The 24004-nt window shown below is 50.6% G+C and overlaps 8 protein-coding genes across 8 annotated transcripts; 3 read left to right on the top strand and 5 right to left on the bottom strand.

Annotated features, from left to right (window-relative positions):
- Nucleotides 1–534: 534 nt before the first annotated feature.
- On the bottom strand, nt 535–1915 carry AtWU_01444 (putative chitin biosynthesis protein (Chs5); the record flags this gene model as incomplete). Its single annotated transcript, XM_035496558.1, has 2 exons — nt 535–1719; nt 1844–1915. 2 exons carry the CDS (start codon nt 1913–1915, stop codon nt 535–537), a joined length of 1257 nt encoding a protein of 418 aa, XP_035352451.1.
- A 510-nt stretch (nt 1916–2425) lies between these two features.
- On the bottom strand, nt 2426–2968 carry AtWU_01443 (uncharacterized protein; the record flags this gene model as incomplete). The annotated part of the gene is made up of 1 exon (XM_035496557.1): nt 2426–2968. One exon carries the CDS (start codon nt 2966–2968, stop codon nt 2426–2428), a length of 543 nt encoding a protein of 180 aa, XP_035352450.1.
- A 610-nt stretch (nt 2969–3578) lies between these two features.
- AtWU_01442 (translation initiation complex factor eIF1A) lies at nt 3579–4279 on the top strand (the record flags this gene model as incomplete). Its single annotated transcript, XM_035496556.1, has 2 exons — nt 3579–3599; nt 3851–4279. The coding sequence occupies 2 exons, from the start codon at nt 3579–3581 to the stop codon at nt 4277–4279; spliced, it is 450 nt and encodes a 149-aa protein (XP_035352449.1).
- A 679-nt stretch (nt 4280–4958) lies between these two features.
- AtWU_01441 (ssDNA endodeoxyribonuclease RAD1) lies at nt 4959–8296 on the bottom strand (the record flags this gene model as incomplete). Its single annotated transcript, XM_035496555.1, has 8 exons — nt 4959–5876; nt 5927–7028; nt 7080–7556; nt 7607–7658; nt 7717–7787; nt 7837–7924; nt 7997–8174; nt 8249–8296. 8 exons carry the CDS (start codon nt 8294–8296, stop codon nt 4959–4961), a joined length of 2934 nt encoding a protein of 977 aa, XP_035352448.1.
- Nucleotides 8297–8700: 404 nt separating this feature from the next.
- Nucleotides 8701–8983, bottom strand: AtWU_01440 (uncharacterized protein; the record flags this gene model as incomplete). Its single annotated transcript, XM_035496554.1, has 2 exons — nt 8701–8762; nt 8833–8983. 2 exons carry the CDS (start codon nt 8981–8983, stop codon nt 8701–8703), a joined length of 213 nt encoding a protein of 70 aa, XP_035352447.1.
- Nucleotides 8984–10042: 1059 nt separating this feature from the next.
- AtWU_01439 (WASP family protein) lies at nt 10043–12157 on the top strand (the record flags this gene model as incomplete). The annotated part of the gene is made up of 3 exons (XM_035496553.1): nt 10043–10252; nt 10320–12072; nt 12126–12157. 3 exons carry the CDS (start codon nt 10043–10045, stop codon nt 12155–12157), a joined length of 1995 nt encoding a protein of 664 aa, XP_035352446.1.
- Nucleotides 12158–13695: 1538 nt separating this feature from the next.
- AtWU_01438 (CorA family magnesium transporter) lies at nt 13696–15284 on the top strand (the record flags this gene model as incomplete). The annotated part of the gene is made up of 4 exons (XM_035496552.1): nt 13696–13730; nt 13801–14020; nt 14090–14718; nt 14780–15284. The coding sequence occupies 4 exons, from the start codon at nt 13696–13698 to the stop codon at nt 15282–15284; spliced, it is 1389 nt and encodes a 462-aa protein (XP_035352445.1).
- Nucleotides 15285–15863: 579 nt separating this feature from the next.
- Nucleotides 15864–17771, bottom strand: trm44 (tRNA (uracil) methyltransferase; the record flags this gene model as incomplete). Its single annotated transcript, XM_035496551.1, has 1 exon — nt 15864–17771. One exon carries the CDS (start codon nt 17769–17771, stop codon nt 15864–15866), a length of 1908 nt encoding a protein of 635 aa, XP_035352444.1.
- Between the last annotated feature and the right edge of the window lie 6233 nt (nt 17772–24004).

Below are 24004 nucleotides of genomic sequence, written 5' to 3'. Positions count from 1 at the left end.
GAGGACGACGACGATGTACATATATTACATTTCGGGGCATTTTCTTTTTCGGGGTTATTTTATTGCATGCAGCTAGCTAGCATCTAGACTTTATGCGATGATATTAGAGCTAGAATTGATTGGGAATTAATGATACTTGTGCATGGTGCTGTCTATTTGTCTAGTAATTTGCTGTACAAATATTTACTTAATTCTATTATGATAACTTCCTTGATCAGGGCCAATGTGGAAAGGACAGCATACATGTTGTAGAGGCATAGGCATAATGAAGATACAATATAAAATATAGTATAATAAAATAAGAAAGAAACGTAACATACACCGGCCCTGTGACATCATCTTTCCGCCCGTGTTGAAGAAAGGAATATAATAAAATGAACTCGTGTGATGAAGGGTCGTGGTAGGGGTGGGGGAAGAGGGCTAATGTATCGGATATACACTCATGACGCTAGTCAACTTGAATCGTAGATGAAGAAATGAAAAGAGGAAGAGGGGGAGGAGCAGGAGCGGTCGTCTACTACCGGGGGCACGTCATTACAGAGGGACTTCATTAAAGTCCCCTTCTCCTCCCTCCTTTGATTTGCGCTCTTTGGCATTTGATGAGTCGTCCTTCTCTTTCTCTTCCTCTTCTGGCTCTTGCGTGTCCTCTTCGGTCTTCTCTTCCTCGTCCTTGCCCTCACCCTCGCTCTCGCTCTCGTCCTTCTCTGGCGGAGGTGGCGGTGTCTCATGATCGCCATTCTGCTCGGCAGTTTCATCCTCCTTCTCTTCATCCTTCGGAGGTGGAGGGGGCGGCGACTCTGTGCTCTCGTCCGATCCCACCTCCTTCTCTTCCGCGATGGGCTGGCCGGTCATCTCAGCTCCCGGGAACGGTGTAACCGGGGGCTCAAGGTTCTGCTCATCTTCCTGCCCCGTCTGCCGTGAAGGGGTCTGAACCTGCGCAGCTGGGGGTGCCAGGTTCGAGGTGGCGGTGGAAACCGTTCGTTGGTGCTGGGTAGAGCTGTGAATCGGGCCCAGCTGTCTTGCCTTGGGATCAGCATTCAGGTAATACCCACGAACACTGACAATAGTGCCCTCAGCCTCGCAAGCATCTACCCATTCCGGAACAACCACGGGGATGTTCATCTCAACGGCCTTCTCCCAGAGCGGACCCCTCCCCTCGGTACAGACAAAGTGGGTGGTATCAATGCGGACCGAGTCGATCAGCTTTCCACCAATGCGATCCAACGCAGCTGCAAGAGCATCCTTCTGCTGTGGGGGAAGGACGCCCGCCGTCACTGTGATACCGGAGAGATCTGTCATCTTGTGCGTGCGGCAGGTCAACTTCTCCGACTGGTAAGTGCCGGCGGTGGTGCGCAGGACGAGATGGAAGGTGTATTCGGTGTGGATGGCTAGACCGCTAATCTTGGTGCTTCGCGTCTCAAGCGGACGGGGAATGGACCCGGCTTTTGAGCCATTGCGGTACAGGGAGAGCGACTTCAGGGATGCGGTGGCTAGGTCAATAGGGTCCCATTCCAGGACAAGGGAAGTTTGAGTTGCGTTACGGAGACGGAGAACCGGGGGTGTGGGGGTCTTAATGCCATAGGTATTGAGGATGCGTTTTTGGAGCGACTGGAAGTTGGCGGCACTGGCGGATTCGGCTGCGTGGTTGCGCGCGACGGTGATGTCGACGATGCTACCGGACGTGATGTTGTTGGGGAGAAGGACGGAGGGGAACTCGATCTGGGTCGGGTTAGTTAAATGTCAGGGCTACTCGAAGCACAGAGTGGATTATTTGGAGGGGATATTGAGCAGGCTCGTGCGTCAATCGCTCGCTGTAAGTGCGTGGGTATGGAGTTAAACTCACCAGTCTGTTGTCCTGGGTCAAGAGTACGGCGACTCCTGCGTCTACCTTGCCGACTGTCAAGGAGACCAGCATATTGGGAACAGGTAGCGGATTTCAGGGATGGCGCATCAAAGAGAAAACAAATCGTGACGTCTGCCAACGTCGATTCGTGAGTAGGTGGCCTGGGATCCTGAAAGGGAAGGAAGAGTTGATCGCAAGAGGAAAGCGAGGTTGTTGTTGTCTTCTTCAGGCTGAATGAAGATCGGCCGGTAGCGACAGGCGCCAAGGAGGCTCGGCCGCGTGGTCTCTGGCCCGCGATAACTACATGGATGCTTCTTCATTCCATCCAGAGAACTATCCCGTGAAAATGGGATATGGGGAATTTAACAAATCTCCATTCTCCCTTCTTGTTCATCTTATCTTTGTTGAGATATTATGCAAGAATGACAGGAAATAGCTGCATGTCTTGCGTGGCACATCGCAAGGGGGCTAAGTAGTATATTTCCCGTCTGCTCATCCACTGATGTTGTACATATATACAATGACGGACCCGAACCGGTGTCCAGAACCACCCTACTAGTATGAAGGAAATGTTGGCCAAGGCTATAACGATGTCTCATTCCCTTTGTCATCAGGAGCATCCACTGCCTTCTTTTGCTTTTTCGCCGGCTTAGGAGCCACATCTTTCGTCGTCCTCAAATGATTTACCAAAGCACTCACTCCAGCATCCATCTCCTTTCGCAATACCTCGAAAGGCTCCCGCAAAATATCCGCATGAAGCAATAGGTCAACACGCCCCTTCAAATTCTTTCCATTTCCCCCCTTCCCACTAGAGTCTCCTAGCAGTTCCTGCCCTGCTTTTCGACCGTCCGCATCAAACCCATGGTCTTTCAACGCTAGCCGGAATGCCATCCGGGCTCGTCGGCTACACCACGACCGAACCACACGCTTCATCCTCACGGACATCAGATGCGATGGATTTACCATCCACCAGAGTGTGCTTTTGTCGCGGGTGGCATACATGTGTGTGATTTTGGGCTGGAGAGGGTGGACATCTGCGTTTAAGTACCGGGAGGCGACATGGGACGGTTTGTAGTTTGGGAAGTATCGCATTATAAACGATTTGTGACTCCTTAGGGTCTTCATGATGTATGTGTGTTGGAGGCCTCGGAGGCAAGTCAATTGACTCCGTATATAGTACAACAATGATAGAATAGATGGTAGGACGCTAGTTGAATGCTTGGTATATTAGCACTAAGTAGTATGATGCGCCTATCGCCGGATCGGAACAGAAAAAGGCCAGCTCTTCCAGCAGCGAGCGATATGTATCTATCTCAACATATTGTAAGCAACGGAACTGATAAACAATTCACAGGAAGTGGAATACGAACCAAGAATGAGCGCATTCAATTCTCTAGCGAGCCAAAAAGTTATCCCAGCATTCGGGGATGCTTCGGCGGTCCCCTGATTCTGCCACCGGGCGGTGGCTTCATGACGACAATGATTGGCGAACCCCTTGTGGCAAGCCTCAGGCGCAAATCAGGCCGCCACGCCACCCACGCCACCATGGATGACATAAGCCAACGAAAAGCCTCGCAAAACATGAAGCGCCGGCCTCTCGCTTGCCTCCGCCTTCCTCGTCTTTCCCCCCACTTCCACTCTTCTGGTCCTCAGGGACATCTATTTAAATCTCCCCTTACCCGGACATCTCCTATCGCATCGAGTGAAAGACCACCGCGGTTAGCGAGATCCCAATATGCCCAAGAACAAGGGAAAGGTGAGTTCGTGCTGCATCCCACCCGGGTACCCCGCCTTACAGATTTTCGCTTTGTTTTACGCTTGACTCTGGTGCCCACCTCATGCCACCATATCCCACCCCAACAACACATTTCCAGCCAGGAAGATGTGGGATAAGGGAGGCATAGAGGCTGCCATATTAGAGAGCATCGGAGAACGAAGCGAAACTGCGCCACACGTCTATACACATGTCTAGGACAGTTTTTTGCTAACGTATATTTAACCAAACAGGGCGGTAAGAACCGTCGTCGTGGAAAGAACGAGAACGACAACGAGAAGCGTGAGCTCGTCTTCAAGGAAGAAGGTCAGGAGTATGCGCAGGTCGTGAAGATGCTTGGTAACGGCCGTCTCGAAGCCCTTTGCTTCGACGGCGAGAAGCGTCTCGCTCACATCCGTGGCAAGCTCCGCAAGAAGGTCTGGATCAACCAGGGTGACATTATCCTTCTCTCGCTGCGTGACTACCAAGACGAAAAGGGCGACGTCATCATGAAGTACACCGCCGATGAGGCCAGAAGTCTCAAGGCCTACGGCGAGTTGCCCGAACACGCCAAGATCAACGAGACCGACACCTACGGCCACGAGGGCTTCGAGGACAACGTCGAGTTCGACGAGGACCGCGAGAGCGAAGACGAGAAGGAGATCGATGTCGACGAGCTCTAAATGTCCCTTTCAGGGGCACGATCTCATATCCCTGCCGGAGCGACTGGGTTCGGTTCTGTTTTTTCTCGACTCGTCAAAACTCTTTGTTTTCTTCAAAAAACCTTCATGGGAAGAATCTCCCCCGAGTATTCTTCTGAAAGAAGCTGTTACTTGCTTTGAAAGGAAAGAAATCGGACGGCTTGTGCATGCTCTGTGTGTGTGCTAGTCGAGATTTTCCCGTGAAGGTATCTCGAGTAAAGGAATCAGGGCGGCAGCACCTCCCGGCTCCGCATAGGCGCGTTCTGCCTTTGCTGCGCCCGGTGCGGCTCCGTGTAATCCGGGGTATGGATCAGTAACAGGGGTTATGCCGGGGAATTTTCTTTATGATGCTGGATCATCGGTTTTCTGGACATATTCGTGTTCCATCATGAGGGCGTTCTCGGGTTAGCTACAGAAGGATGGCTTACTGCGTACGAGAAGGCTGCACGGTCTGGCGTGTGAGCGATTCTTGTGTTTGCTCCCTGTTTTTTTATTCGCTATTCCTTTTCACTACGCTTCTTCGTTTTCGACAAAACTGGATGATAGATTTATGAAAGGGTCACGAATATGAATATACAACCAACCTATACTCCTTTGTAGAGTTGAGTAGCTTCGTATCTCTAGTTTCTCGTAATATTCGAACATATATACAACCATCATCTCAACTCTCAAACACACTCTTACGAAAGAACCCCACTATCTTCCGAGCCGTCTCTATCCCAACCAACGGATCCAACTGCTCCACGCTCATATTCGCAATCTCATGAATATTCTCCGTCTCCACAATCAACCGCTCAAGGACATTAGGATTAACGCCCGGAACCGCCCGGAGCATATCCTGAGGCAAGAGATTAAAGACCCGATGCTCGATCCCCGCCGCAGCCATAATATCGCCCGAGTGCGATGACGCCGCAATATCCATGTCTAGCCCGGTCTGAACAGCCCGAATCGGATCCGGCTCCGGGTTGTTCTTCTTCAGCTCGGCGAAGATCTCTGCTGTTTGGTAGGGGGAAGAGGACCAGATGATCTTGAGCCGGGGGAAAGTGAGAGTTAGGAGAACGAGTAAGTGTTGGGCGGATTTGGGGCTAGATGGGTTGACGAGGGAGCTGTTTGCGGATAGGGTGCTTGTGCCGGAGGAGGAGAAACCGAAGTCGGTGAGGAAGGTTGTGCCGGGGGTGGTTGCGGAGGCGAAGGCGTCGAAGGTGAAGGATTTGTTTTCATCGAATTCGATAAGAAGAAGGGGGTTCTTGTAGTGTTGGAGCATGGTTTCTGCTTGGTTGTAGAGACGGCCGTTTCGTAAGGAGGATATCAGGTCGCGGACTGATTTGCGTTCTACGCAGATGTCGGGCGTGAGGATGTAGTCGCCCACTGTGAGTTGGCAGGGGACGACGATCATGTTGTTGCCATGTAGGAGGGATGGAAGGGCGCTTCTGAACTCGCGTACATCTATCACGACTCGGGGTGGTGATGCTGTTGCGGCTAGTCGGCCGCCTCCTGCGATACGGGTGTTCACGGTGCGAAGGAACTGTTCTTGAGGGTCTACTTGACTCTTGTCATGCGTGATGGTGACGGCCATGTTCTGTTGTCTCGGATTAGTGGAAGGAGGGAATGACAGGAAAGGAATCTTACACTTTTCTCTTTGATGAGCTTTGTGAACGAGTCTTTCTCTCGCCGTACGGCGCTCAAGTAGCGCTGTTCTTCAACAGATCCCCCGTAGTAGATGAAATAAACGCGTACGTCCCTCCCAACATGGGAGCTGCGGTAGACCTCCACTCGTCGAATGAATGCAGGGTCTGGCTCGTACATGATGATGTACCGAGGCCGAACCTCTTCCAGAATATGCTCATCCATATCACCGTCGTAAGGGTGTATGATAACCAAGTCATCCATATCGTACAATTCGTAGTAATCGTCCATATCTTCCAAATCATCGACGATAACCTCCTCTTTTTGGGTCTCTTCTACCTCAGTAGGCTGAATTTCATCTAGGAGTGCCGACACTTGGGCCGGAGGTTCAATATCTACTTGGATACCGCTGTTGGGCGCGCGTGCTGGGACGGATGGAGTGCCTCCTCCTCGGACGCGGCGCCGCTTGTTCATTGGGGCTCTTCCTTGGTTTAGAGAACCAGGTGAATTCACCGCAGGCGACTGGGAACCGTCACCCGCGGGATTTGACGAAAAGTTCTTGCTAACATTAGACAAGGATAACTTCCAGTCCATATAATCCCGCAGCCTTCGGCGCATCATGACTTCAGCGGAACCCTTCTTCTCGTGGATGGCATCACCTGGATCCGATGTATCCCTTGTCTCCTGCTTCTTGCTACTCACGTTGGCATGCATCGTGCCCATGTACTCGCGAAGTTGCCGACAGGTCCGTTGGTCACTGCACATGATCAAGACAGTACTGTTGGACTCGTCCACGTTGACTGGATTGAGATATGCGTCCGTTTCGATTTCTTGCAGGACCTCCGCTACGACTTCCCATTTTGGCTGTTCTTCCAGAACGGGCTGGAGTGTGGTAGGTAGAGATGTGGACGATGAGCGGACTACATCGTTGCTGATTCTCCCCTGATATACTCTTGATCTCGCGGTCTGAAACAGCACATCGGCTGCGTCGAGGAACAGCCATGGTGAATAGCTATGTTTCGTGGACCCAGGAGGCGGAGTATGTGCTGTGACAATCGTATCAAGATATTTGAGGAACGAGACGGCGTCATAGGTGAGCAAAGCACTAGTGTTCAGGTCAATTCATGAAGCACAGCATAAAGATGGGTGGTCGCACTGGAGAATTGCCCGAAGGTCTGATAAGTCACTGACGATCTGTCTGGTCCGGAAGCTCACACGGTGCCATATGGGATCCAGCTGGCGCCTAATTGCAATATCAAAAGACCTATGTAAAGCACTGTCGAGTGTCCAGTCTGCCATGTCAAGTCCCGTGTTTGCTTTCTTTAGCTCTCCTATACAAATCTCCACGCACTCAAGGACGGCGTTCTGTATCTCGCGCATCTTATCACTCATCGGGACTTCAAGTTCGATCACCTCCGCTTTTCTGTGGCCCTCGAGAGCCTCCGCAACGGTGACATGGAAGCGTGGCCATAAAGAAGTCTTGCGAAGGAAGAGGTTGCGCAGGGAATTCGCCAAAGGGGCAAATCCGGTCGTGAATGGTTCCGGGGAGTCGGAGAAGGCCTTTAGGAATCCACGTTTGTTGTGTTCTCGATATGCCCGGATAACGAATGCTTCAATGGACGTTGCCACAATCCTGCCTGTCCTTAGTATGTCCTCTCTAGGAGCACCGATATGGTTGCTTACTTATCAGCATGAAGCACGACCATACCAGTGACCTTCTCAGGGTCGAGCAGCTCTAGACAGCGGGTTAGGAGGGTCAACCGTCGCAAAACAGCAGTGGGGTTGTCACTAACTCGACAGAAAGTCAACTATTAGTATCCTGGATGTTACACTCAGGATACCACCTTCGGAGTAGATCTTCTCGCTGGACTGGCATTAACATAGAAGGTCATGATTCATGCATGAGGACATACCGCATCGGAACCGTGGCCCTGTCCGTATTGATCACCTTGAGGCCCCTGGCAAGAGGGGTTTTGCTGATAGCATAGTGCTCAGCCAATGCTGGAACAGAGATCAGCATCATTGTGCTTCAACTTAGCCCACCAGTAAACTGTCCGAGTCGCAGCAACGTACCTTCTCCAATCCATTCATTTTCGCGGTCATCTGCGCCAACAACAAGCACCAAATTGTTTCCTGCAGCATCATAAAAATGTAGCAAATTCGTCACCAGGCGTAAGAGGCCAAGGCCCCGAGCAAGGATCACCAACTCATCCTCCGAGCGCAGTTCGGTGAAGATGTCCTGCTGGTATTGCTGGAATTGATTCTGTCAGCAATCCCATAGATGTCCTGCGTTAAGCACACAATGTAGAACCGTAAAGTACTCACCAAGGGCAAGGACAGCTTCACCGGTACATTGGGGCGTTCAGGTGGCATGAGGAGCCTCTTGACGCGAGGAAGTCATCTTCCTTCGCGATGAGAGCGACCAAAGCGAGCGCGTGATCACGTGGGGTATGATGTAATGACGCTTTTTGGAGCAGCAGCAGCAACCACTTCTGCGTGGCACAAGTTACGGAGAGCGATTCTTTGTGCAGGAAACAGGGAGTTTTATCATAATTATCCCAAATATGTATGCCAGTAAGTGTGGAGTTGAAATCATGAAATCTCCAAGAATGTGTATTGGAACAACATGATAGTATAAAATCTTAGCCATTTATATTCGGGCGATTACTAGTACAAGTTATGAAAACCGGAGCACAGGCATAACATCATTGATTTAACATTGCTTCATAAAAGTACAGCGACCGTACGCTCCAAGTAATATTGTAGGATTTGTTCCCTTACTTATTCAGTTCCTTCATGCGTGCCTCGATCTCTTCCCTGGGGACTTTGGGTGGCATGCCTATATACTAATTTAGTGAACCGCCATAATGTGGAGGGGTTGTGGGGATAAAAGCACAACGCTGACTTACTGTCGGGGATTTGAGGACCCTTGGACAAGTGATCAAGCATGGTGGCTTTCTGAGTTCCCTGATCGGAGTTCCTCTGCTCTTGGTTTCGAGCGTTGTTATCGCTGTTGCCTTGTTGGGGTGGGAAATCAGAACCCGAGGGGATGACAGGCATAGTGATGAGTAACTAATCAACAGTCGTAGGTATTGAGTACGGGAGGAAGAAACAGTAGAATTATGCTGCTGATAAGAAGAGTGCAGGCGAGTGATAGCAGCGAGGATAGTGATCGGGGAAGGTAAGCTTTCTATATTCTTAAGTAGTTCTTTTGAGTTGCAGCACATGCGATGACGTCGGTTGGGCTGAAAGTACCACCATAAGTACTAGTAAGAAGCGCGCCATTGAGGCAATGCAGTCATTTCTTCATTCACATGGTTGGTGGTGATCCGGTAAGATCAACTAATAAGATGCTGTCAAAAGCGATTCCCTTGGATCTTGCATGTCTGCCTAATCCAGGAATGCCATCATGGTTATTATATGGGTCGTAGGCAGACACCCTTGTTGGTCTTTCGATGATGCCGCACGAGATCATTGTGGAATGGGGAAAATGTGAGACTTTCTGCTTAAGAAGTACAATCCTTGAGTCAATCAACTTCGCATGTTCTCGTGCTTCATATCATTACCAACACTTGAACAGAACAATCATTCATAACTCGGGGGACTGTCAGAGTTGTAGTGCTGAGTGAGCGACAGCTGCTTCCAGAGACGTCGGGATCCCCACCGCGACGTTAGTGGCCTTTAGTGGCTCTCCGTCGCTCTCTCCCGCCAACGCTCCTCTTCCGGCTACTTGACCTCTTCTCCCTCCTCCCCTCCCCCAAAGCCAGACTTACTCGGCCACCAATCCTACACCCTTACGGCCTTTCTGTTCTAGATAGAGCCTAACTAGTATTCAGTCCTTTCTTTCGCGTCCTTAGGGCTGCCCTCCAGTCACCCATCTACCCCACAAATCCTGGGAATTCCGAACTACCCCCCTTTGTCTCAGACACACCCGTTGTTGCCGCGCCGTATCAGCTCTTATCCGTGCCTGAGGAGCAACCACCCTCTGGTACTTCGGGCTCACCAAGTTACACCAGACACCCTGCAATGCGCCTCCAGCAGGCGATCTAATTACTTCTACCTCATCGGTCATAACCCCCAAGCTACTAACACAGTGTCTTCGCGTGTCGATCCTTCGTTATGCCTTCAATCCTGAACGATAACGACAAGGAAACAGTCAGGAGAACTGTACCAAAGCCTGACAACAAAATTCTAGCGGTGGCCGTTGCGCGCCTCTACGTGGCTCACCCAGACACCCAGAGATGGACGTACACTGGTCTGCAGGGAGCTGCAGTCCTAGCAAATGACCTGGTCGGCCGTACTTTTTGGCTGAAATTGGTGGACGTATCGGTGAGCACAGCCTGGTAAATCATGCATTGTGACAGTTACTGACAAAAGACATCGTGCTGTGCCTTAGCCTGCCAATAGGGGAGTCATTTGGGACCAAGAGATCTACGACAACTTCGCCTACAACCAAGATCGCACGTTCTTCCACTCCTTCGAACTAGAAGACTGTCCCGCCGGACTGTCGTTCGCCGACGAGAAAGAGGCCAAGACATTCATCAAGAAAGTACAGGAGCGAGAAAAGCATGCGAGCAAAGAGACACGGCAGACGCCCTTTGCATCTACCCGAGGCCAGGGCCCTGCTCCGGTGGTCAACGGCAAATCCGGGGTTGGACGGTCGCTGTTTGGCAGCTTACTCGGCCATCGCTCGTCATCAGGATCTCATGTACCCCCGCCGGTGACACCTGCGGAACTGCCTCCTGCTCCATCGATCCAAGTAGCTCCTCCGCCTCCCCCTTCAGCCAGCCCATCACGCAAGGAACTGCCGTTCGACACCAATGACCCCGCATTCAAGGGCGTACTGGACGAGCTCGTACAAATGGGCATTAACGAAGACATGATCGCGGAAAACTTCGATTTTATCAAGTCTTATATCGAACAGAAACAAGCATCAACGCCCAGCCCGCCTTCTGCTGATGATCAAAGGAAAGGCAAGGCGCCGCCTCCACCTCCCCCGTCTGCGCCGCCTGCTCCGAAGGTGGCTGCCATCAGCCCACAGAACACTGGCAACAGCACAGGGAGTCGACGAGGTGCTCCGCCGCCCCCTCCCCCGACGCGGAGGACTCGAATGGATACGACGGATGACGAGCCTGCCTCGAAACGTGAACCGTCTCCTCCCAGGAATCGGTTTCGTGCGCCGCCTCCGATTGCGGATGCTGGTAAATTTGCTCACACACCATTGCCGCCTACTCGCCAACGGGCCTCGTCGAATGCTACACCCGGTCCTCCACCTCCTCCACGGCCCCCAAAGACTCCAATGGATGAGAACCAGTCCCGCTTTGGCGTTCCCCCGCCGTTCCAGGGCGAGCGCAAGGTGTCTGCCCCTCCCGCACCTCCCAGTCGGCCAGGGCCTTCAGGGCCACCCCCTCCTCCTCCACGCACTATGAGCCCTGCAGCACCTCCACAGCTACCTCCCAAAGTTCCCAATGCCTCTGCAGCAGGGCCTCCACCTCCGCCGCCCAGAAGTCCTTTGCAGCCGCCGCCCCCACCTGTGCCTTCCGCTTCCCGGCCTATTCCTCCTCCCCCTACGTCAAGCGTGCCGCCTCCTCCACCCCCGCCTCCTACGTCGAGTGTCCCCCCTCCGCCTCGTCCTCCGCCAGTTTCAAGTGCTCCTCCCCCGCCTCCACCCCCACCATCGCATCCTTCGCCTAGCGCCGGACCTCCCGCGCCGCCTCCGCCCCCACCGCCACCTACCAGCTCGGTCCCACCTCCACCCCCTCCGCCTCCGCCAGCACCAGGAAGTTCAATCCCACCACCACCTCCTCCTCCACCGCCAGGAGCTGGTGCTCCTCCTCCGCCGCCCCCGCCTCCTGGAGCTGGTGCGCCTCCGCCGCCGCCTCCTCCAGGTGGAGCTGCTCCTCCCTTACCCAAACCCGAAGGTGGTAGGAATGACCTCATGGCTGCTATCCGGGCATCTGGAGGAAAGGGCGGCGGTGGTCTGCGGAAGGTCAAGGATACCGAGAAGCGTGACCGGAGTGGAGCCGCCGTGCCTGGCTCAGCCAGCGAATCGTCCGCGCCGACCCCAAGTGGTGGTGCTGCTCAAGGAGGCCTGGCAGGTGCTCTGCAAGACGCTCTGGCGAAGAGAAAGCAGAAGGTCAGCGGTAGTGGTAAGTAGACACCCCCGAATGGTCAGTAATACGCGTACTAATGTGGACGATAGATGACGAAAAGGAGGACGATGACGATTGGTGAGCCTTGCTTGAAGGTACTCTCTCATTTTTCCTAAAATCAATGTTGTTGCCGTGGTTTAGACTTGTTGGATTTTGTGTGATACCTCCGTCGTGCAGCCTCTATATCCTTTCCTGTTCTTAGCATATATTCCCATCCGGTGCGTGGAGGTGAATGTCTGGTTTTTCTTTCTAGTCAGCATTTCCTGCAGGTGATCAAAAGTATGCACTGGAGATTGGAGCTGTCTGACAGCGGGTCCTTTCCGTAGTCTCATGAATGGAAACACAATGCTTGTGTATTTTGGGAACTTGGACCTCAGACGCTAGTAGGTCATTATTACAAGATGACTGTTCTCATTTGTATGGACATTTCCCAGCGTAGTCCACCCTATTGACAGTAAATAACAAGAGGCGATCAACATCCTGGTATTGACTACACTCATTCTCATGGCTCTAGACTTGACCATTTGGTCTGGTACCTTGCTAATGCAATGCCTGGTGGGGCATCCCTGCGGCTCAAAGAAAGTAACCAATGGTTCGGGCTTTTGGCATTTCCGATCTGGTGCCAAAGTGGGGCCTTCTAGAAAACAACCAAGCTCAATTAGGTAAGCTTCATGTGACAATTGTCGAAATGGAGACTCACTTTGTAGACTCGGCACGTAGTCTACCACTGTTGTGTGTATCTTATAGCAAGTGGAACAGGGAATATATAATTTAGTCAACGAGGGGAGGATTTTATGTTAGTAGCGAGACTGGCTGTGAAATGTGACGAAGAACGAGTAGGTTCGTGTTCAGTAGTTATGCCCTGTGTAAAATCGCTCGAATGAGACCCGCAAAGAAAAGGGTCTTTAACTAGTCATTGATATTTGCAACTAGAAAACGCAACCTTTTCTGAGAGTATTTCTTGAAGAGCTTTGTCATTTCTGGTATGAGCTCTGCCGATCATCCTCGTAAGGTCGTATACGGCTTCACCATACTGTAGACCAAGATTATCCGATGGACATCAAAACTGTGCGTGCCGCAGTAATGTATTGCTAGCAAAGTGGTATACTAAGAGTCAGCCATAATGTCCACCATACACTTTCCCAAGATAAAGTGATCAAACAATCATGGGAAAAGCGAGGGAATATACTGTTGAGTCCGGACCATTCAGTGCTGCCGGATTATCGTTGGTCCGAGCGGCGCAACTTGGATGCGGGAAAAAAGATGGGCGATGATATGGTTTGTTTTGCATCCAGATGAGTGCTGGTCGTCAATCTGGTCGGTGAAGCCATAGTACAAGGCAGAGATGCTGTCTCCGTCGTCTATGAAGCCTTCCGCTCCATCAGCATCTCTTCTTCGGTTTCTGCGATCACAATCCGATTCCTTTTTCTTCACAGCCAACCCAACTACTTGCGGACGATCTCTCAATAATGATCCCCGGTCTCATCATCAGCATCACGCCTTCTCGCTAAGCAGGACGTCGGACTGGACAAATATAAACCCTGCACCATGCCGTGCGAGCCTAGAATCATGCCTCTTTCCGTTACCGGGCCTTTCGTCTAGAACTCGCGGTACTGTACGATGTCGGGCGTCGCTGGCTCAACGCTCTTCACCGAGTCCGTTTTCCCTCCCTAATGCGCAGTTTTCACGCGCTTCATCCACCAAGAGCAAGAGCTTGTGGCGTAGGCTCTTCGACTTCAAGCGAAACAAAGCTGCCGAATCCAAATCATATCTCCGCCAGCCACCTGCATTGATCAATGACGGAACAGAGGGAAGCTTCAATATTGGCCGCGGATTAGTGGCAAAGGCATCTAATGAGCCGCGCCTTCGATGTACCGAGTTTGACAGCACCGGAAATGTTACTCTTGTAAATGGCGAATTCAAGAAGAGTGAGCTGATTGCCAAGGTCAGTATTGGCGGCTCTGCGAATTGTTTCATAACTCAAGAAGCGACACAAGACTGATATCAAGAATAGTATGGTCTCCTACCTCGGGACTTGCGAAAAATCGACTCGTCTACACTGCCTCATATCCTAGTGCGACCGCGTGCCATTCTTATCAACCTCCTACACCTTCGAGTCTTGATCAAGGCTGACCGCGTTCTCGTTTTCGATGCGTACGGATCCACGGACTCATACATGCAATCGCTATTTGTGTATGATCTCGAAGGAAAGCTACAACAGAAACAAGGACAGACTACGGGTGCATTGCCTTACGAATTCCGAGCGCTGGAAGCGGTCTTGATCAGTGTCACAAGTGGTCTGGAGGAGGAATTCAATGGTGTTAGAGATCCGGTCGTGAGCGTGCTTAGAGCTCTGGAAGAGGACATCGACCGCGACAAGCTCCGACATCTGCTTATTTACTCCAAGAAGCTCGGCACGTTCGAACAAAAGGCTCGCCTCGTGCGTGATGCGATCGACGACCTGCTGGAGGCAGACGACGACTTGGCCGCAATGTATCTTACTGAGAACTCGCAGGGTGTCCGACGCGAGGAACACGAACATCAAGAAGTCGAGATGCTACTGGAGTCGTACCACAAAGTTTGCGACGAAATTGTGCAGGCCAGCGGTAACTTGGTGACCGGAATTCGCAATACCGAGGAAGTGTAAGTCATCCTTAGTGTCTCAGGTGATTGCTCTGTAAACTGGATACTGACCTAATCACAGCGTTAAAGCAATCCTGGACGCCAATCGCAACTCCCTCATGCTTCTCGACCTCAAATTCAGCATTGGAACTCTCGGACTCGCAACCGGAACCCTGTTCTCCGCACTTTACGGCATGAACTTGAAGAACTTCATCGAAGAATCAGACTTGGGATTTGGCGCTGTGTCCGTCACATGCTTTGCCATCACAATCGTTGTTTGTGCTTATGGGCTCGCCAAACTGCGCAAGCTTCAGCGTGTCCGCATGTGGGGCGAATCTGGCGTCGGCGGCGCATCCATGGTCTCCCTGCCTACCAGAGGTGGTGCACTAGCCAGCCACCGGCCAAATTGGCGCGCGGATACCGTTGAGCCTGTTTGGGGTAGTCTTCCCGGTGAAGGGCGTGTGGAGAGGATCAAGCGTATTAAAGACAATGCAGCTGCAGCTGCAGCCCGATCTGCGACCTTGAAGGCTGCTAATGTGCCCCCAACGTCGTCTGGAGACGCTACCAAGCAGTCAGAAAGTTCTTAAATCACATCTTTATGCACCGAACAAACAGTGGGAGCTCACAGAGCATGGCCGCTGTCAAAATTGACCCACTCTCTGCTCTACCCCATCTAATCCTGTCCTGACCATCATCCATGCAGTGGTTCTATGGCTCAGGCAGGATTCTCCTGGAAGTTGAGCACGATGTTTTATCCGCTAGAGCTTATAGAATCGCATGGCAGGAGTTCGGCTTGCGGATTGAATTTTGATATTGTCTTATTTTGGGGACTATTTTCTTCAGCTAGTACTGTCCTTCGCTTCATGGGAGGGTCTGTATCTAGCTTGGTATACATACCACACTCAACTCACTCACGGGTTTCTTCATTTCATGGGAGCTAAATGTGCTCTGTAATGTGTCTATAGACGATAGATGTCGAGCCAGACACCGACAATGTTACATACATATGTACATTAACAACAATCAACATCATCATCATGTCCTTTCTCTTCCATGTACATACACAAAATCTCATTTTAATGTGCTTTTTCCAAGTAACAGTTTGCGGGGTATCTCATCTCCAAACATACATCCTATCTATACTTTTCACAACACAACAAGCATATTCAATGCCCACCCTGCTTCCCCATCCCAGACCCCTTATTCAACCCCTTCGCCCTCTCAATCCAGATCTTTCCAGCAGCCTCAACGCCCCCCTCACGCGAACACTCCCTCCGTACAGCATCCATAACCCGCTCCAAGACCTCCTCTCCATTACTATCATCATCACCATCACCACCATCAGCAGCAGCAGACCCACTCGCTCTCTCCTTCCACACCTGCGTCGTCCGCCTCCTGCCCCCAATAACAGCCATATTCCTCGTACTCGGAATGCGCAACAGGGTCCGCTCAACCTCGTACCCAATTTCCTCCGCCACACTCATCGTCTTCGCAGTCAACGAGCCATACATGGACTTGAGGAACCCTGCTTCCATAGTCTGAGCATCCTGTTTCTCCTTCCGGAGGGATTTGAGGTCTCCTGATGATGGATTACCCTCTTCTTCCCCTCCTTTATCTTCCTCGTTTGATTTACTCTTCTTGCCCGCCTTGGGAGGCGGATACCGGAACCTCGCACCAGAAAGTGAATGCGAGCAGCACGGGATAGCAATAAAGGGTGATGGCGACTCGGGACAAAGAAGCGTAGCCATGAGGGGCGTCCAGACCGTGAGCTCATCTGCGTGGTTGGAGATAATGAATGTGTCCTTTGGGAAGGACCCCGTGTGGGATTTTATCGTCAGCTCTTGGAGCAGAGAAGGGTTCGTTTCGGAGAATGGTTTGGGAATGTAGATTTCCTCTGTGAGTCGTGATTGCACGGACTCTGGGAATATACTCCATGTTTTGCGTCGGCGGGCGTCGAAGCCAAAGCCTTTGTAGCCTTCCATGAGTAGGACGTACACGAGGACGCCGTTGCCGCAAGCTACGTCGACGAAGCCGGGGAAGGTAGAGGAGGAGGAGGATGTGGTGGTGGTGGTGGTGGTGGTGGAGGCTTGCTCGTCTGCTGGGACGGCGCCGTACATGCTTCTCCAGAGTTCGATGAGGAATGCGGTGATTGAGAGGTCCTCGAAGACGTGCTTCGAGGGTTCGGTGCTCTCGACCCATTTTTGGCACAGCTCGGCGGCGTATTTTGCTTTCAGCCGTGTGTACGTGTTCTGCACCAGGTGCTGCGGGATCACGTTGTCTTTGGCTGGGTTTTGGCTGCCGCCGCCGCCATTGTCTGGTTTGCCGGTTAGACGGGTGCCGCGGGCGAGGCGGATTTGGATGGTCAGGAGGGCTTGTAGGGTGCGCTCTAGACGGTTTTGGATGGGTTCGTTGGGGAAGAGGAGGAAGTGGATGGACATGGTACCGGGGTTGGGGGAGGGGTCTGATGTGTTGGTGGTGGTGTTGTAGTCGTATAGGAAGGCTAGGGAACGGAGGAGAGGGTGGTAGAAGGGCATGTCTTCTTTGGAGGTGATGTGGGGTGTGTAGACAGCGAGGTATCGGTTGATAGATCCCTCGCTTGTGTCTGTGGACTCGTTGATGTGTTCGTAGAAGTGACATGTTTGGTCCATGACCCGGTCTAGGTTTGGGTTTCTGGGAATGAGTCTCCTCACTACCGTTCTGGTGAGAGTGAAATCGGGGATTTCTCTTGCGGCCGTGGGTTCCACGTGCTCCTCGGTGGTCTCCAGGTTGCTGTTCCCATTCTGAGCGAAGGACTGCTCTTTCTGCTGCGGTGTCCGCAGTGAACCCCAGCTGTCGAAGAGGATGTCTGCCCGGTATAGATGGGTAGAGCTCATGTTGGGGTTGGCCAGGAGAAAGAGGGTCATATCTTGGATGACTTCTGGTTTGAATGGGAGACCACACTCAGCCAGGTCTTCAGATGTGACCCATTCTTCGGTGCTGCTTGCCAGTACTGAAGAGGGCTCGAGAGTCTCAGCAAGTGGTTTGCCGGAGAGACGGGTCAAGTCTCGCGGATTCTTTCTTTTGTTTCCAGTCATTGTCTTGGAGTTGAGGGGTATATATGGCTATGAATAGTGTGATTGGCTGACTCAAATATACTGCCTCTTGTCACAGATGCAGATGACTGTCTCTATATCCACTCTAGTAGAAGTGTGTCTTTTTTACAAGAGAACGATATTCATCTTGAAGAATTCTGCCATTGGTCTCCGGTTAGTCAGTGGATTCATTGCGGGGGAAATGGCAGAGACCTTGATTTATTTACTGTGAAGTGCTCTTGTATAGGTGCTGATGTGTGAAGTGCCTCTAGTACATGCAATTTCAGACACCAACAGATGCCCCTCAGTGGTATACTTTTTGATGTCGAATTCCCCTCCATCGCGTGCAGACATAATATTAGTCATCGAATACTATGCATCATGTGACAATACTTGGTGCCCATGCCATCTACTATACGTATCTCCACGAAGCATTGCTTTTGGGTCAGCTTAGATAGCTACTGCCATGTCGCCAAAGGGGACTGGTCAAGAAGGACGACCCTTTTCGCGCTAAATTAGAGGGTTATCTTCAATCTCTGGCCTACCTCCATCCTTTCATTGACGCCTCGCATGTTTAGGCAGATTATGCAGTAGGCAACAGAACCAATGGACTGACTATTGTACTATCAATGCAGCCTAATTATGAGAGCTGATCAACTCGGACTAATCCTAGCCTACTGCTAGTTAGTTAGAATTTAGGGGCCCTTGCTGACCTGAAGTTAGTGGACAGATAACGCGCCGTTCCTCACGGGGATGAGATTTGAGAGCTTTCCATCTACACCTGCTCATCTTTGCTTTTTTTATTCTCCGGTCGCCTTTTTCTGGCTCCTCGTGTCTGCATGTACTATGTAGGTACGGCATGCATAGTTTCGCACCCGCCGATTGAGTTATTGATAAGTTAGACCTTGGGATGTCCTGCAGCGCCGAAAATCCTCGTATGGGCGGCCGAAAGAGGCCCGGAAATGCAGGCATCGGTTTGCCTTTCACGTACATCCGCTGAGTCAGTGGGCAGCCGCTGTTTGCATCGAGGCTCCACTTTGCGCTTTTCTTGCCATCCCGGCTTCCGCATATTATTTGTCTCTTAGACCTTCCTCGAATTGATTGCTTTTATTTGCTTTCTTCTTGATACGGAATCGATGGATGCAGGTTGTGGACGCCTTCGTTGCCCCCCCCTCCCCTCCTCCCAAATATACCTGGTCGCTTGCCTCGCCATAGGACTGATTGACGTCCTGCCCGCTCTCAATGTCCGAATGTGAAGCTCGTTCGGACTTACGGAGATATACCACGTACTCCGTTAGGTGGGCCGAAATGGACCTACTACCCAGAAAGTTGCTACTACCATGTGTCTCCGTACTGTGCTTGCTAAGCAGCACATCAACCTTGCTTAGCATACCCCGTGTCGAAAATCCTGCTCATCGAGTGGGTGAGCATCGTGCAGAGACCGACGATCATCACGGCCTTTATGTCTTGCGGGGCCTCGACGGAGATTGACATGACCATGACGTTTACAAAGTATATGCTCGCACTAATTGACTAGACTTCAGGTAGTGGGCACTGCCTATCAGGCTACAAAGTACTATTGTATCTTACGATTGCCTTCGCCTATATTACTCCTTATGCACGAAGGATTCGGATGACAAGTAGGATTTTATCAATGCTTTTTACTTAGGGACATCCACAAAATTGGGTATGCCTTTGTCCCCTGGATGAACAGGCTCTCATCGAATCAAATCTGGGGTGACCAATTCTGACACGGCAGTTCTTGAGACTGGTGGGTTCAAAAACGCTAGATGTTTGATGTTACCTCGCACATGTTTCCCATGTTGCTCGTGTTCAAACCCGCAGGGAACGTGACACACCAGAGCCGATCGCCGCAAAAAGAAAGTTCCCAGAGATGAACAGGACAAGAGCAGGCCATTCGTGTCAACACGCACCACCGCACTAACCGCTTGCTACATTAGCTTGTTCTCAACGAACCATTGCTTTAGCCTCTACGCTCCAGAGGCAATGCGCGCAGTAGCGGCATAACGACTAATATAGCGGCCATTTCTAAGGGGCCGACAGAGAAAGGTGCTAGATCGCTAGGCGACCAACCGTCAGAGACTAGACGTGCGCGACTCCGATATATTGTAGACTAGGCTACGGACTGGCGTTTTCTTGGCGATAACAAACTACATACTGAGCAGTTTGGATACTCAGACATCTTAGACCCTTGGAAGCTTTAGCATGACTCCGCACAATAATGGGGCCATCCGGCGCCCACTTGACTGTACCGTGAACAGTACAAGTACAGTAATGTTCGCGATGCGCCTGGCTGGATCTCCGCCACTGAGCCAAGATCACAGATGCAAGGTTGAATGAAACTGCCCCCGCGTACAGCCTCGGGAATGCCGAGTGGCTGTTTCCGGTCAAATTTTCAAGATGAGGGGGCCGTGGCTACTTACATGGTTACATCTGTCGCGGGTAGGCCCCATAGGTGTTTCTCCTCTTGACCCTTCTGATCTTGCATTGTGCGTCGAACTCTGGATGAAATCATCCATTGGGGCTAACATACGCAATGATGTACAGAGTCCTCGTCGGTTTGTCCTGGGTCAGAAGGACCACATGAAAGTCCTAAGGAGTAGATATTGCAGTAGTTGCAATTAAAGACCTCTTTCTGTCTTACTGGCAACGCCGAAATATTTTAGACAGCCAAGGGGACTCGAATGAACATGGGCAATGGCGGGGTAAGACTGCGCGGGTAAGACACTACCAAATCGAATCTGCTGGGATAGTAAGATGCTTGCAGCCAGCGGGTTCAGTGGGTGAGCACCCGCGCAACCGCCATACTTTCTGATCGATCTGGACGGGCAGTTGTGGTATGTACTACTACGAAGTCTGAGTCGAACATACTCAAGATCCTGCAGAAATCGCGACAAGAAGGTTGCTGGTTGGCGGATTGCACGCATGGTCCAGCAACGGGCAGATCTAGGCCCCCGAAGATCAAATTCCTAATGAGTCGATGCCTCCTGCTGAATGCATACCAATCATCATCTGCCAAAACTCTAAGCTTAGCAGACTGAAGGAAATGTAATGTCTCAACCGTGAACAATCAAAGTTCTGAAGCAAAGCAATCAGATCCAGTAGTACTACTGGAAGGATGACTGAGAATTCTATTCAAAACCCTCACGCCAGGAGGATTTCTCTTTACCCGCGCGAGCAGAAACCGAAAGTTAAACTGATGCGACCACCATTCATCGATGATTCCAGGGGAAAACAGAAAAGAAAGAAAAAAGAAAATTGCCCTGTTTCGGTAAGATTTGATAAGTACCCGACCCACCAGACGGTACCATAGATAGTAACAGCAGCTAATAATTGAACAATGTGATTCGTCCTAGGTGTGTCCCAAGTGCCCCAGCTAGCAGAAGCTAGATGCCGGCTAGACTGGCTGGTGTGCTGCTCCACCGGCACTGTTTTGGACAATCCGGTGCATCACCCCTAGAAGGCCTGGACCGGAGGGATTTTCACAGTCTTAGCAAGGAATACAGTCAGTCAGTAGCCTGCATCCTAGGCTCATCATGAGATCGAAATCAGCTGCCCATATCTTTCTCTATCTCTTCCCATCAACACCATCAGATTAACTAAACATTATCAACTCTAATACCAAGTAGTACTGATCCATAGCGAATTTCAATATAGCTAGCTATTAATTAGTATTTTATGTGTCTCATGTTGGGGTAAGAGAATCCACACCCATATCCACATCGAAAGAAAAGAAAAAAAAAAGAAAAATGTATACACACTCCCTATCCACCCTCAATAACCATTCAATCATAAGGTGTATCTAATTTGATGTGTGAGGAATTCCTCAGCCTCATCACATTGCCATTATGATTGTCTATAATATTATTTACTTATATCAATATTTGATCCTCTCAACATCCAATTAATATCAAACATCTAACAAGCCACACCAGGGGAACGGAGTCCAAGGTTTCAGGTTTTCTCTCAGGAGATTACACATAATAGACTAGTACTCCGTAACTTAGTAACTCCTGGGATAATCTGGAACCCCCCAACCAAGCCGGGATATTCTGGAACTCACATAAGCATATCTGGAACTTTATTAGTAAGCCGAAGCTGAGCCGCTGGCTCGCTCTCAGTACTAGTAACGTTACCTTTCGTTTCTCCAGACCAGATTAATGACTGACATCAGTGTGTGTGTGTGTGTGTGTGGCGAGGTGTTCACCTCAAACAACTGAGTTCAAACACACATGCAGCAAGCGGAGAGAACTACACATACTAAGTTTAGGATTATAAGTATTGTATATTATACCCCCCGTAAGCAGCATACTCAATTACTAAATTCTGATTCTAAAGTTGTTTTAAACTAAGTAATCGTTTTGTTAGTCAATAGTTACTTACTGTAAGCAAGCACAAGGCAGCCAGCCAGCCATACGTTGATTCAATTTCAATTTTCAATTTCATTTCATGCATTCATGACATCTCCGCAAACAGGTACGACTGGTATGGGAGAGGGGTTAGGTTGTCGATCCCTACTTCGCATAAAAGGTGTGGCATGTCGGGTTGGACAGTCAACACTGCCCCCATCCCTTCCCGAATTTGTTGTTTGTTCTTCCCAAGGCGGAATTTTTTCCCCAGGTGACTTGACTGACTGACTGACTGACTGAGACGGAGGGCAACGCTACTACTGTACTGTAGACTAACTAATGCGAGAGAAGGGGACGCATTATGCATCGATTGCATGTCACTTACAGTACTCCGTACTTACAGTGAAGTAAGTGATCGATGGCTGGATTGCTGAGTTGGGGGTGGTTGGGAGGGGAGGTAGCCTGTAGTATCAATCTATAGATTATTGAGGGAAAAAGAAAATACAGTAGGTGATCTGGTTTTTGAGGAGGGATTGGTTATAAAATAAAAGGAGGAGTAACAAATCTTGGCTTGGTTATTATTCTGGGGTTCCTGGAGAAGGGTATCGCTGCTTGTTGAGATCAAACTTGAGTATTGGCTGGTCATGGTCATACCCATTCGTTCAAGAGGGGTTAGGGAGTCGCTTAGTAATTACAGCACACAAGTAACTGACATACAGACTTGCATACATACTCGGTATTTTTATCTCTGCGGCTGGTTGATTTGCCAATGATCACCAGATCTGTTCCAAGTAGTGGTAGCAATCTATTCAGGTTCTTCTTACTATTGGGGGGAATAGGGAAAGACATGGCGGATCCCCAAGAACTTTTCGAACATGATGGAAAATTCTTTCAGACAACTCAAATGGAATAGACAGACAATTGACTTGATCCTTTCCCCTGTTTGACCTTGTTTCTAGCTATTTACTCGAACCAGCTTAGTGCTGGAGCTGAGACTTGAAAGTAAGTCCCCATAGTAAGATGGAGACTAACTAAAGGAGGGAAAGAGGAGAAGAAGAGAGGAGAGGAGAGGAGAGGAGGAGAATAGAAGGTCTGCGACCAGGCTGCCGGAAGGTACCCGCTGCTTCGTACGGTGGTGTGCGCTCCCAGCTCCATATCGGTTGCAGCAGCATCTTGAGGGCAGAAACTGACCAATCTGTCCGAGGCCGATTGCAGCGGGCGAATCCCGGCCTGACCTCGACCACTAGACGAAGTGGGTTTTCGGGTGGGTTTTGGTGACGGGAGGATGTGCAGCGGTGGCCGATTGGGTCTTGGCTGCATCATGGGTTGGCTCGACCAGAACCAAGTGGGTTGGTGCTGTCGTGTCTCATCACTCCCATCCACATAATCAGGATCTTTTTAGTTCGGTCATTTGGTGGTCTATTGTTCTTTCGTCGTCATCATCGTCGTGGTCATGATCTATTCTTTTCTGGTCTGTGTGTGTTTGCTTGTAAGTTGTGTGCCGGTTAGACATAGACTAGGTTTAGAGTAGTGCTTGGTAGTGGCAGTGGCAGTGGCAGTGGTGGCAGTAGTGTGTGGGAGGCACTATTCCAAGCCAATGCAATTGTGTCTGTTATCGGCGAGTGAGTGGACTCTTGCTATCTATGGGCTTGTTTTTTTTCAGGGGGTTGCTGCTGCTGCATCTTTTGTCGCTCTATATCAGAGACGTCAAATTGTGAGTCCCTCCTAATAGGGATAATGTCAGATAGGGGAAGCCAAACATCTTGCTGGATTTTCTTCAGATACGTAAGTAAGTCGGTAGTCTATTAAATGAATAGATATAGACGAGATTAATCAATATTGTTCCTTCTCCAGCGTTGATGAAAA

This window comes from Aspergillus tubingensis, assembly GCF_013340325.1.
Source record: "Aspergillus tubingensis WU-2223L DNA, scaffold_3, whole genome shotgun sequence".
NCBI classification, from domain to species: domain Eukaryota; kingdom Fungi; phylum Ascomycota; class Eurotiomycetes; order Eurotiales; family Aspergillaceae; genus Aspergillus; species Aspergillus tubingensis.
Note: the sequence above shows the minus strand (reverse complement) of the source record. Positions and strands in the feature narration are given on the sequence as shown.